The following is a 14417-nucleotide window of genomic DNA, read 5'->3' as shown; positions in this document are numbered from 1 at the left end:
AAAATCCAGACCTACTACATATTAAAAGTGATAACCGCTTGATGGTCACTAATTTTTTCACCATTCTCTGTATGTCTTCTCCTTTTGAATCTTGGGGGGCTCCATGAGTTTTCCATCAAAACTGCCAGTTTTCAGACTCAGGCTGAGTTTGAAGCTTCCTCTTCCTGTCTCTTAGACCCCAGCTGCTGTGATGCGATTAACACCTCTGTACAGGGGTGTGGAGGCTCCAGGCCGACACCCCCAGTTAACCTCCAAGCCAAAAGTTCCAGTGGATGCTTCATGAGTGGAGATGAACTGTCTCCACCATGCACTACTTAGATGGAAAATTCAAGAGTACAATCAGTGATTACTGGAACATATACCAAACCTTATTTCAAGGTATTCTCACAGAGGGGATACTGAAAGAAGCAATAATTGCATTTTTTGAGCATTTGCTATATGACTAAATGCTTTATTTATACAACCTTATTCCATATAACAACCTTTTTCAGTTCAGTTCAGTTGCTCAGTCGTGTCCGACTCTTTGCAACCCCATGAATCGCAGCATGCCAGGCCTCCCTGTCCAGCACCAACTCCCGGAGCTTACCCAAACTCACATCCATCGAGTTGGTGATGCCATCCAGCCATCTCATCCTCTGTCGTCCCCTTCTCCTCCTGCCCCCAACCCCTCCCAGCATCAGGGTCTTTTCCAATGAGTCAGCTCTTCGCATGAGGTGGCCAAAGTATTGGAGTTTCAGCTTCAGCATCAGTCCCTCCAATGAACACCCAGGACTGATCTCCTTTAGGATGGACTGGTTGGATCTCCTTGCAGTCCAAGGGACTCTCAAGAGTCTTCTCCAACACCACAGTTCAAAAGCATCAATTCTTCGGTGCTCAGCCTTCTTCACAGTCCAACTCTCACATCCATACATGACCACTGGAAAAACCATAGCCTTGACTAGATGGACCTTTTTAGATAGGGTTATTATTTTCTCTATTTTATAGATGAGGCAATTAAAGCCTTGCAGATTAATTGCCCCAGATTATGTGATAGGAGGATAGTACTTAAAACCAGGTGTCTGATTTTTGGGCACACACTCAACAGATAAATGAGAATAGAATGAAGGAAATTTCAAGCTAGTGCTGGGGACTTAAATTTTCATGAACACAGTGTGGACTAGAAAATGATGTCAACTAACAGGTATGTTCTGAGGGTACCCCAATATTGCATAACATAACTTTCAAAACTAGTGGTTACATTTTTTGAAGCATAGTATTCAAAAAACATTTTTTTTAGTACTTACAACTTTCTGATGTCTACAAAGTCCCAAGTGCTCCACTCTTAAGGAGGTTACAAAGACAAATGACAAGATTCTTGCTCTAAAGGTTCTTGTACTTTTGTAGAAGAAATAAGTCATGTCACACAAAGAGTTGTTTCACAAGTTACCAAATGTGAAGAATAAAGTGCTACGGGAATGTATTCGTTCATTTAACAAATATTTATTGAGTGTCAATGTAGCAGTGACCAAGACAGATACAATCCTTGTTCGCTGAGAGCTGACAATTCATGGGATTACTTTTGCTGGAAGCACCAGAAAAGGAGAGACAGACTTTTCAGCTTGGCCTTCAACTACCCCCAGGCTTTGAACACGTGGAGATCTGGGTATCAGGAGGGCACTCAAGGTACCGGGGCAGCAGTGGGCCAGAAAACATACTAAAGCACAAAAAACTGTGACACACAGGGGATTTTAAAGCGAGAGCCGTATTTCAGTGACCCTAAGAATCAATTTCAAGTCAGGCCATCCATTATTTCATGTACCAAAGGAAAACACGGTTAACATTTAGAGCAGTGGCTCTCTACCTGGGGCAATTTTGCCCTCCAAGGAACATTTGGCAACATCTAGATACATTTTCGGTTGTCACAACAGAGGGGGCGCTCCTGGCCTTTCGTAGGTGCAGGCAGGGATGTTGCTAATCATCCTACCATACACAGCAGAGCCCCCCACAAGCAGGAATCAGCAGCTCAATGAGTCAGTATCACCAATGCTGAGAACTCCCAACTACAGGATGTCGTAAAATGAAAGATGCCTCTAGACTATTACAAGAGCGTTTAAGACAGATGAAACGTGGTAGTTCTGTTTACCTGGGATGAGCCCAGCGTCGTAAAGCAGTACAAGAAATATGCTGGTATTCTGACTCTCTCTTTTCTCCCTTTTAGAAAAGTGATGATAACCAGGGGCTGTGTTGAGGGGGAAAAAAAAAAATAATTGAATGCACTGCACATTACAGGGCCAGCCCTTCCAGACTGTGTTCATCCGTTACTTTGGAGAAACCCTGCACTCCAATGAACTAATATACCCTATTTCTGCTAATTCTGACTCACCCATCATATGGTATATCTCATTGTTTTTAAAGCCCAGCTCTACGCTACTGATTCTATGACACGCCCCCCTGATGCCCAGTGTAAAATAGTCTTTTATTTTGAACTTCTTTGCCTATCATCTGTGCCTCTCTAATAGTACTCCTGTGGTTTATCTTTCCTCTAAATTCAAGTTCCTTTGGGTCACGATCTGTGCCTGGTTCACACCTGGAACTCCTGAGGACCCCTACAGTGCCTCACCCGCTACAGGTGGTAAATAAATATTTGTAGAATGCATAATTGAATAAGTACACAGCACCAGAAGACTATATAATTAAGTACGAATCCCTCAGACTTCTCCCAGCAATTTCCAGGCTTTCCTCACAGGGCTCATTCTGTAAACCTTTAATCATTTTAGCAGCTCTCCAAGTTCTCATGCTACAGCCGTGGGATCTCTGGGAGAGCAGCGTTCTTTCCTAACCACTGCTTTACAAAACACCCTTTAGTAAATTCCATCAAGCTTCAGTTCACTTTCCTGGGGTGGCAGTCAGGGTTTCGTCTCATAACATTTAAAGCACTTCACATAGGCAGAGTGCTAAATTCCTTTGAAGAAACAAGGGACAATGCAAGCATAAATATAAGCAGCAAAAAATTCTACACTCTTGCTCCCAAATTCCAATTATATTACTGATAATGATACTGCTGCAGGGGCTGGGGTCGGGGGAACTTAGTAGTAGAAGTCTTCAAATGTATGACTATCAGAGAGAGGAAGAAAATGAGGGGGAAAGATCAGTGCTAGAATTTCCATGTGCTCCTTTGAAAGCGAATACAAAGCTAGACTGTTCATCTTTTATTATCACATAGCTCAGACACGGAAGAAATGGCTGTGGTCAGTGCACATATGAAATTGTGAATGCCACGGTTTAGACTAATGTGCAGGACAGCTTTTATAAGGTCCCCCTTCTTCTCCCTCAGAGTGGTCCTTGAGCATCCATCAGTGTTTGGTGGTTGCTTCTAGCAGGTCTTTTGCTTCATTAATTTTGGTTGCTAAGTAAGGAGACCCACCTGAGAGGACAAAGAAAAGAAAATGGATTAAAGGACACTTCACTACTGACATTGTTTAAAGTCTCAAATAAAGAAAAACACTCAGTTAGATGTCTCTGATATTTTCCCACACATTCATGCCCCGACAAATTATTTTATAAGCTCTCTAGAAATCACAACAGTATAAATTAAACTCGTTCAATGAAGCACTACAGATACCTAACAGTCAAGGATAATCTCTGAGAAAAATAAACTTATGATCAGGAGTAATTTAAAACACACTCAAACATTTCACTGGTCAGACATTACCTTTCAAATGCCAAATATCTGACCAGAGAATTTTCTGAAGTGGATGGTTAGGTAAATAAAATAACAGTCCTTCTCCAAGATGTAATTTTTTCTGTTTGTTTTTAAGGAAAGAACATTCTTCTATGAAGGAAGTTATCTTTCTGAAGGAGGTGAAGCAATCCAAGGGTGCCTTCAAAGTTTTATCAAACCATACATTTTCATAAAAATAAGTTAAAAAGGCAACTATATACTACTCAGCTCTAAAAGTATTTCACTAATATTGGTCAATATTAGTAAATAATATGATAATAAATCAGTGATAATAAAAATAACGTTAAAGGGTATGCCCCCTGCTCTCTGACACAGTGCCATCAGAATACTTATGGAGCACAGACAGCGTCACTGCGCCTTAAATAAAATGAAGTCAGTTTTCATAATTCTTCACAATGAATTATTTCTAACTTGAAGAGCAAGAGGAAAACTGAGGTGAATTTCAAATTCAGAATCGTTATAAATGACAAACAGGAGCTCCCTTACATATAAAAATACTGGCCCCAAACTGTCACACTAAAAATATTTAAGCATCATACACCTTCTAACTTCTAGTCCTGAACACTTTCATGCTTAACACTCAAGCTAACAGTCCAGCTCACCAGTCTCTGTGTTTGTTTTTTATTTTTTATTCTCCCCCTTGAGTACAAATGATCCACAGCTGTTGAAAACATCTTAAGACCTGAGTGGTTCACAACAAACCACACACACACAAAACATCTAGACAGCAGTGGCGTATGCACTGTCCTGACTTTATCTGGGCCTTTTACTGATATCACACCACCCATTTGAGAAGGAAAAAGGAAGCAGGAAATGAATCAGCAATGGAAGGGTGGCACTCAAGGAGCTATAGTTAGCTTTCCACCCTTGAGGAGATCACTGACATTTTCACATCAAGATCTGAATTGTTATAAGCACTTACGGAATGAATATATCAGAGTGTCCTTGAATACACAGTAAGAATCAGAAATGAAACCAATGCAAGTTTCCATATGCGCTTGGTTATGAAATAAACTGATATCAGGATTATCTTTGAAAATGATCTCAGAATTAGGTAATGTCACTCTTGGTGATAAGCTGTTTCCATTTTTAGAGTTACCAAGGTAATGCCAGGCATCTTGTATACCCTCCACAAATATTAAAATATTAATTGAACTCAAACATAACCTTTAATTGATTGAAATGCATTCTGGATATTTCAATCATTGGCCATAATATGCTCAGTTAGCAGAAAGAAAAAAAAGAAATGCACAGCAAGATCGAAAGTCTCATTAAACATTATATTTATTGATGGCAATGCTAGAGGAAACGACTGACAGTTTACTCAGAACAACACTGAATTCCCCTCACCCTCTTAGTGAGAGGGACACTGGACTTTTCACTTACGTGCATGGCTGAAACTCTGGGTTCAGTTCTCATTCTACCCTTATTCTGTATTCCTAAAACTGGGCAAAGTTCCTAAGCCAAAAATTACAATTGCTATACTCCCTTTGGGGGCTTCCCTGGTGGCTCAGTAGAGTCCACCTGCAATGCAGGAGACCTGGGTTCGATCCCTGGGTCGGGAAGATCCCCTGGAGAGGGGAATGACAACCCACTCCAGTATGCTTGCCTGGAGAACTCCATGGACAGAGGAGCCACAGTCCACGGGGTCGCAAAGAGTCGGACATGACTGAGCAACCAACACAGGTGCACGCACACACATGTACATATTCCCACTGAACAGTGCTTGGTTCAAATCAGCATCTGTCAGTGGGAGGCACTCCTGTGAAATCTGGAAAGCGGAAAAGAGAAAGGCTTTCTTGCTGGGCCTCTTTTTACTGCCGCTAGCAAGCGGGATCGTGGTGCTGTGAGGGCAGCAACTACGCTTTTTGTACAGCCCTAGCGGTGGTCCCTGGGGTAGTCAGTGAGGAGCTCCTCTGACAGAGCAGCTCTGTAATTACCAGCGGAGCCACTTTTGCAAGCCAAGCCTAAAATTTACTCCTTTAGACCTCCCAACAATTTATAACCATTCATTTCCTGCACTAAGTGCTCTTCTGCTTAAAACACCTTGTTTCTGGCACTAAATCTCAACTGACAGAAAATATATAGGATACATATCCTTTATTTAATGGAAAAATACACTTTTGAATCTTTCAGTCCTGTTCAGATTTCTTGGATTCCATTTAATCAGAAAACTCACCCCCAAACTCGATCTCGGAACCTTTGTACTTTCACTATATGACTACTGGAGCTCTTCAGCTTTGGGCTTTCATGGACTATTAGGTTTTAGACCACCCCTCCCACTGATACCAACTAGAACACTTCAATACAATTCAAACACAGCAGTATGAAGGCACTGGAGGTCTACCAAGTCAGCCAGGACTTGAGTGTCAAGATCCTGGAGATAAGGAAATGTGCTGTGATCAGTCCAACATTCTGCGCTGCTTCTTGTCTTCAAAGAAATCAGACACAAAATAGTACATACGATACAATTCCACTTGCATGAAACACATCTACAGTGGGAGAACGTAGAATGGTGACTGCTCAAGATGGAGCAGAGACTAGCAATGAGAAAGAACACCAAGGAACCTTTTCAGCTTTGAAATGTTCTACGTCTTCATTATGCTAGTGTTACATGGGGGTATGTATTTGTCAAATCTCATCAAACCATGCATTTAAATATACATTTTATTGTATGCAAATTATATATCAATATGGTTGATGAATAAACTAACCAGCAAACTATATGTTGGTTACAAGATACCATCTTTTTTTTTTTTTGAGACAATCTTTCTAAAGCAATATAAAAAGGCATACACCAATGAAAGTAAAGTTGGCACTGGTATGCTAATTATCAGATGAAGTACACTTTAAGGCAAAATCCAACACTAGCAATAAAAGGGAGAAATTTCGAAGTGTTAAAAGGGCCAATCTTAAATTTGAATATATCTGATAACATATGATATGCAGATGATACCATCCTTATGGCAGAAAGTGAAGAACTAAAGAGCCTCTTGATGAAAGTGAAAGAGGAGAGTGAAAAAGTTGGCTTAAAGCTCAACATTCAGAAAACTAAGATCATGGTATCTGGTCCCATCACTTCGTGGCAAATAGATGGGGAAACAGTGGAAATAGCAGCTGACTTTATTTTCGGGGGCTCCAAAATCACTGCAGATGGTGACTGCAGCCATGAAATTAAAAGACGCTTACTCCTTGGAAGGAAAGTTATGACCAACCTAGACAGCATATTAAAAAGCAGAGATATTACTTTGTCAACAAAGGTCCATCTAGTGAAGGCTATGGTTTATCCAGTAGTCATGTATGCATGTGAGAGTTGGACTATAAAGAAAGCTGAGCGCCAAAGAACTGATGATTTTGAACTGTGGTGTTGGAGAAGACTCTTGAGAGTCCCTTGGACTGCAAGGACATCCAACCAGTCCATCCTAAAGGAAATCAGTCCTGGGTGTTCACTGATGTTGAAGCTGAAACCCTAATATTTTCGCCACCTGATACGAAGAGCTGACTCATTTGAAAAGACCCTCTTTCTAGGAGGGATTGGGGGCAGGAGGAGAAGGGGACGACAGGATGAGATGGTTGGATGGCATCACCGACTCAATGGACGTGAGTTTGAGTGAATTCCGGGAGCTGGTGATGGACAGGGAGGCCTGGCGTGCTGCGGCTCATGGGGTCGCAAAGAGTCGGACATGACTGAGTGACCGAACTGAACTGATAACATAGGTTTAAGATATATAAGAAAAACAAGGACAGAACTAAAGGGGGAAACACATGAATCCATAATCAATGAGAGATTTAATATACCTCTCTCAGTAATCCATGGAAGGGTTAGATAAAACGAAATACTGAACACACTTGATCTAAATGACATACAGAAAGCACTCCACCCTACAACTGCAGAGTGACCTCCATTTAAACAGCACACAGAACACTTACTGAAGTCAACATGTGCTGAGCTCTAAAGCAAGTTTCAACAAACTTCAAAGACTCAAATCACAATAAGCAGTGCTACCTGAATTCAGTTCCATGGATCAGTGCTGGGGTACAGGTGTTACTGAACCACAGTGAGAGTTACTGAACTAAACTAGGTTTAGAAACTGAGAGCAAGTGTTCAGCAAATACTACAGCCAAACATAATACCGTGCATCTGCAGATTCTAATGATGAAAAATTAGGGCTTAGATCTTGTATGTCTTTTTATTTCAATTTTATAATAAAATCATTTTTGTTATATTTTACAAAAGTTACCAGCCCAACAGAGATTGGGAAAACAAAAAACAAGTCCTCTATCAAGACAGTTTGAGAAGTACCGATACATGAATTAACAATGGTAGAATTAAGCTGAAAATCAATAATACAGATAGGGAATTACAATGTTTGGAAATTAATCAATATACTTGTAAATTACCTAAGCATCAAGGAAAATATCACAACAGAAATTAGCATTCAAGATAATTAACCAAGCCAAAGGTTAGATTTCTGAGAAAAACTAATTAAGTTCCTAGCAATGCATTTAAAATTTAAATGAAATAAATTCTAAGAAAAATAATGTATCAAGATAAAATGATACAAGAAGAAATGGAAAAATCAAGAGAATTGTAACTATTTAAGAAACTGAATCTGTAACTAAAAACCTTCCCACAGATAAGAATTCTGGCCAGGATAGGTGTATCAGTAAATTTTTCTGAAAAAAATAGGAGAAAAAGAAAACATTTTAATTCTTTTTATGAGCAGCATTCTTTGAGACAAACTCTGATAAAAAATATATCACAAGATAAACACAGATGCAAAAGCAAATATCAGCTTATCAAATCAGACTAAATTCATAACCAAGTTAGGTTTATATGAGAAATCCAAGACTGGCTTTAACATTAGAAAATTAATCAATTTAATTCATTACATCAACATAAGGAAGAATACATGTATAATCACTTAAACAAATGCAGAAAATGTACACTCACGATAAAAACTTTAAGTAAGCTAAGAATAGAGGGAAACTTCTTTTATGTGAGAGGAAGTTATCAAAAAAAATATAGCAAATATCATACTTAGTAGTAAAATGCAGAAACCTTTGGCTCTGAGATCAGCAACAAGGAAAAGATATCTACTATCATTTCTATTTAACACTTTATTGGAGTTTCTGGCCGTATATTATAATCAATGTCCCCCTCCACTCCCTCCCCCAAAGGACTAAAAAGAAAGAAACTGTCATTCGTCATAAACTGAATGACTGAGTAAGCAAAAAAATCAAAAGGCTCTAACGACAAAATCACAGAATTAATAACTAAATCTAACAAAATGGTGGATATGACAGCAATTTAAACAAAAATTAAATTTTTATGCCCTAGAAATAAGTATATAGTGTACACTTTTAAAACAACACAATATATAATAGCATTTGAATAATCAACACCTAGGAACAAATCTAACAAATGATGCATAACTACAAACTGAAAAATCTCATTGAAATAAAGTAACCTAAATAACACCCAACAAAGATGTCCTTTTCATTATAGGGGACTGGAAGGCAAAAGTAGGAAGTCAAGAAACACCTGGAGTAACAGGCAAATTTGGCCTTGGAGTACAGAATGAAGTAGGGCAAAGGCTAAAAGAGTTTTGCCAAGAGAACGAACGCACTGTTCAGGTATGACCTAAATCAAATCCCTTACGATTATACAGTGGAAGTGAGAAATAGACTCAAGGGACTAGATCTGATAGACAGAGTGCCTGAAGAACTATGGACGGAGGTTCGTGACATTGTACAGGAGACAGGGAGCAAGACTATCCCCATGGAAAAGAAATGCAAAAAGGCAAAGTGGTTGTCTGAGGACGCCTTACAAATAGCTGTGAAATGAAGAGAAGTGAAAGGCAAAGGAGAAAAGGAAAGTTATAACCTCTAAATGCAGAGTTCCAAAGAATAGCAAGGAGAGATAAGAAAGCCTTCCTCAGCAATCAGTGCAAAGAAATAGAGGAAAACAACAGAATGGGAAAGACTACAGATCTCTTCAAGAAAATTAGACATACCAAGGGAACAATTCATGCAAAGATGAGCACAATAAAGGACAGAAATGGTATGGCCCTAACAGAAGCAGAAGATATTAAGAAAAAGTGGCAAGAATACACAGAAGAACTATACAAAAAAGATCTTCACGACCCAAATAATCATGATGGTATGATGACTCTCCTAGAGCCAGACATCCTGGAATGTGAAATCAAGTGGGCTTTAGGAAGCATCACTACAAACAAAGATAGTGGAGGTGATGGAATTATAGTTGAGCTATTTCCAATACTAAAAAATGATGCTGTGAATGTGCTGCACTCAATATGTCAGCACATTTGGAAAACTCAGCAGTGGCCACAGGACTGGAAAAGGTCACTTTTCATTCCAATCCCAAAGAAAGGCAATGCCAAAGAATGTTCAAACTATCGCACAATTGCACTCATCTCCCATGCTAGCAGTGTAATGCTCAAAATTCTCTAAGTGAGGCTTCAACAGTACGTGAACCGAGAACTTCTAGATGTTAAAGCTGTATTTAGCAAAGGCAGAGGAACCAGAGATCAAACTGCCAACATCCACTGAATCATTGAAAAAGCAACAGAGTTCCAGAAAAACATCTACTTCTGCTTTATTGACTATGCCAAAGCCTCTGACTGTGTGGACCATAACAAACTGTGGAAAATTCTTAGAGAGATGGGAATATCAGACCATCAGACCTGCCTCTTGAGAAATCTGTATGCAGGTCAGGAAACAACAGTTAGAACTGGACATGAAACAACAGAATGGTTCCAAATCAGGAAAGGAGTTCATCAAGGCTGTATACTGTCACCCTGCTTATTTAACTTATATGAAGAGTACATCATGAGAAATGCTGGCCTAGATGAAGCACAAACTGGAATCAAGATTGCTGGGAAAAATATCAATAACCTCACATATGCAGATGACACCACCCTTCTGGCAGAAAGTGAAGAAGAACTAAAGAGCCTCTTGATGAAAGTGAAAGAGGAGAGTGAAAAAGTTGGCTTAAAGCTCAACATTCAGAAAACTAAGATCATGGCATCTGGTCCCATCACTTCAAGGCAAATAGATGGGGAAACAGTAGAAACAGTGAGAGATTTTATTTTCTCGGGCTCCAAAATCACTGCAGATGGTGATTGCAGCCATGAAATTAAAAGACGCTTGCTCCTTGGAAGGAAAGTTATGACTAGCCTAGGCAGCATATTAAAAAGCAGAGACATTACTTTGCTAACAAAGGTCTGTCTAGTCAAAGCTATGGTTTTTCTAGTAGTTATGTATGGATGTGATAATTGCACTATAAAGAAAGCTGAAGCTGAAGAACTGATGCTTTTGAACTGTGGTGTTGGAGAAGACTCTGGAGAGTCCCTTGGACTGCAAGGACATCCAACCAGTCCATCCTAAAGGAAATCAGCCCTGAATATTCATTGGAAGGACTGATGCTGAAGCTGAGAGTCCAATACTTTGGCCACCTGATGTGAAGAGCTGACTCATTTGAAAAGGCCCTGATGCTGGGAAAGACTGAAGGCAGGAGGAAAAGGGGACAACAGAGGATGAGATGGTCAGATGGCATCACTGATTCGATGGACATGAGGTTCAGTAAGCTCTGGGAGTTGATGATGGACAGGGAGGCCTGGTGTGCTGCAGTCAATGGGGTCACAAAGAGTCAGACACGACTGAGTGACTGAACTGAACTGAAATAAATGAAAGGATGTCTTGTACATGGATTTGAAAAATCACTATTGTAAAGATGTCAATTTGCTCCATACTGACTGACAGATTTATAGTGATCCCAATCATATATTATCACCCTGCTTATTTAACTTATATGCAGAGTACATCATGAGAAACGCTGGGCTGGAAGAAGCATAAGCTGGAATCAAGATTGCCGGGAGAAATATCAATAACCTCAGATATGAGATGACACCACCCTTATGGCAGAAAGTGAAGAGGAACTCAAAAGCCTCTTGTTGAAAGTGAAAGAGGAGAGTGAAAAAGTTGGCTTAAAGCTCAACATTCAAGCTTTAAAACTAAGATCTCAAAACTAAGATCATGGCATCTGGTCCCATCACTTCATGGGAAATAGATGGGGAAATAGTGGAAACAGTGTCAGACTTCATTTTGGGGGGCTCCAAAATCACTGCAGATGGTGACTGCAGCCGTGAAATTAAAAGACGCTTACTCCTTGGAAGGAAAGTTATGACCAACCTAGATGGCATATTCAAAAGCAGAGACATTACTTTGCCAACAAAGGTCCATCTAGTCAAGGCTATGGTTTTCCTGTGGTCATGTATGGATGTGAGAGTTGGACTGTGAAGAAAGCTGAGCACCGAAGAATTGATGCTTTTGAACTGTGGTGTTGGAGAAGACTCTTGAGAGTCCCTTGGACTGCAAGGAGATTCAACCAGTCCATTCTGAAGGAGATCAGTCCTGGGTGTTCTTTGGAAGGACTGATGCTAAAGGTGAAACTCTAATACTTTGGCCACCTCATGCGAAGAGTTGACTCATTGGAAAAGACTCTGATGCTAGGAGGGATTGGGGGCAGGGGGAGAAGGGGATGACAGAGGATGAGATGGCTGGATGGCATCACTGACTCAATGGACATGAATCTGAGTGAACTCCGGGAGTTGGTGATGGACAGGGAAGCCTGGAGTGCTGAGCGACTGAACTGAACTGAACTGAATCATATCCTAGGAGGTTTGTGTGTGAATTGTGAATGTGCATATGCAAACTGATGAGGCAGTTCCTAACTTACATTAAAATGTAAAGGGCCAAACATAGCCCACCCCTCACAAATCTTAATAACAAAATATATAAAGAGTTCATATACCAGAAATGAGGATTTGTTATAAAGCTAGATAATTAAAACATCATGGAGATTGGCACAAGAAATTAATCAAGGGAAGATGAAAGGAAATAGAGAAATAATTCCAACAAATAGTGCCAGACCACTTGGTTATCCAAATAAAAATAAGTGAAACTTTACCCTCGTCTCACACCATATACAAAATCCCATTCTAAGACGTAACTAGGTAAGATAATAACGTCTGCAGAAATTGACTTCATGACTTTGAGACAAGCAAAAATTTCCTAAACAATAAAAGCAATAATTATAAAGGTAAAGTTTCAACTATAACTGATCTGTAACAGTATTAAAAATTTCTATTAATGTATGAACGTCAATAAAGGTGGGCAAAAACAAGCCAAAGAGAAAAGATATATGTAATACAGTGGACTCATATCTAGAACAAAAGAGTATAGGATGTTCCCAAAAGTCAGGTAACAAAAGAGAGAAAAGAAACTGCAAAGAAAAAACGGATAAACGGCAGGATATTCATCATGTAATGATGGAGAAGGCACTGGCACCCCATTCCAGTACTCTTGCCTGGAAAATCCCATAGACAGAAGAGCCTAGTAGGCTGGGGTCGCGAAGAGTCGGACACGACTAAGCGACTTCACTTTCACTCTTCACTTTCATGCATTGGAGAAGGAAATGGCAACCCACTCCAGTGTTCTTGCCTGGAGACTCCCAGGGACGGTGGAGCCTGGTGGGCTGCCTTCTATGGGGTCACACAGAGTCAGACACGACTGAAGCGACTTAGCAGTAGCAGCATTCATGCAATGAAATACTATGCAACAAAAAGAATCAATGAATTACTACAGGATTCACTGCTGCATGAATGAATTTCACAAAGATAATAAAATGAGGAAAGGCAAAGCATAGAAGACTACACACTTAGATGATATATATATATAAAGTTCAAGAACAGGCAAAGCTTATCTATGGCAATAAAAACTAAAACAGTGGTCATTGGTGAGTGGGGAGTGACTAGAAATGTACATGAGGAGAAAGCTTTGTGCAATTTTTTTTTTCATTAATGTATTTTTTAATTGAAGGATAACTGCTTTACAGAATTTTGTTGTTTTCTGTCATAATCTGGGTACTGGCTACGTAAATGGATTCACTTCACGATAATGCATCGAGCTGTATATTTAATGAGCTGTGTACTTTTATGAAGGTATATTTAAGTTTTTAAAACTTTATTAAACACTAGAGATATGTTGACCTCCGTGAAGTCTGATGATACTACCAATTAATACTATCCAAAAATCACTGGGGCTCAGAAAACCTGTGATGAAGACCATGGTGATGAGGATAGTAATTAGGCATTATTCGAATGTATTATTTCCTTTCGTTCATCCAACTATCCTTTGTAGTTGCTCAGTTCTTATTTTCCTTACCTAAAGAGACTGAATCACAAAGAAGTTTAGTTACTTGCCCAACCCTAGCCACAGAGTTAAAATGAGGTAGGGTCAGGACTCCCAGGAAGGTTACCATACCATGCTGTCTCTCACTTTGGTTACATAATTATTTGTTTATTAAATTTCTACCATGTTAAACATTTGGTTGTTGTAAACCCTTTCTACTTTCTTCAAGCCTGTAACTCCATCCTGGGTCCTCCTCCTTCCTGAGTGTGCTAAGTCACTTGGAGACTGACCCTATGGACAATAGCCCACCATTCTCCTCAGTCCATGGGATTCCCCAGGCAAGAATACTGGAGTGGGTTGCCATGCCTTCCTCTAGGGGTCCTCCCAACCCAGGGATCGAACTCGCATCTCTCATCTCCTGCATCAGCAGATGGGTTCTTTACCACTGTGCCACCTGAGAAGCCCTTTCCTTCTTGGGAAG

General features: G+C 39.9%; 1 protein-coding gene across 2 annotated transcripts in view; it reads right to left on the bottom strand.

The window, feature by feature from the left end:
* Window positions 1-1463: 1463 nt before the first annotated feature.
* DNAJC15 (DnaJ heat shock protein family (Hsp40) member C15) overlaps window positions 1464-14417 on the bottom strand; it is an 84134-nt gene continuing 71180 nt past the window's right edge. The window contains exon 6 of one of the 2 annotated variants that reach the window (XM_061434496.1): window positions 1464-3403. In XM_061434496.1, the coding sequence (XP_061290480.1) occupies window positions 3333-3403 (71 nt within the window). In that variant the 3' untranslated portion in view covers window positions 1464-3332. The remainder of the gene's footprint in view (window positions 3404-14417) is intronic. The other variant, XM_061434497.1, reaches the window with a different exon arrangement.

The sequence above is a fragment of the Bos javanicus genome, chromosome 12 (genome assembly GCF_032452875.1).
Source record: "Bos javanicus breed banteng chromosome 12, ARS-OSU_banteng_1.0, whole genome shotgun sequence".
Classification (NCBI taxonomy): domain Eukaryota; kingdom Metazoa; phylum Chordata; class Mammalia; order Artiodactyla; family Bovidae; genus Bos; species Bos javanicus.
The sequence above is the reverse complement of the archived record's forward strand: the minus strand, read 5'-3'. Positions and strand labels throughout refer to the sequence as shown.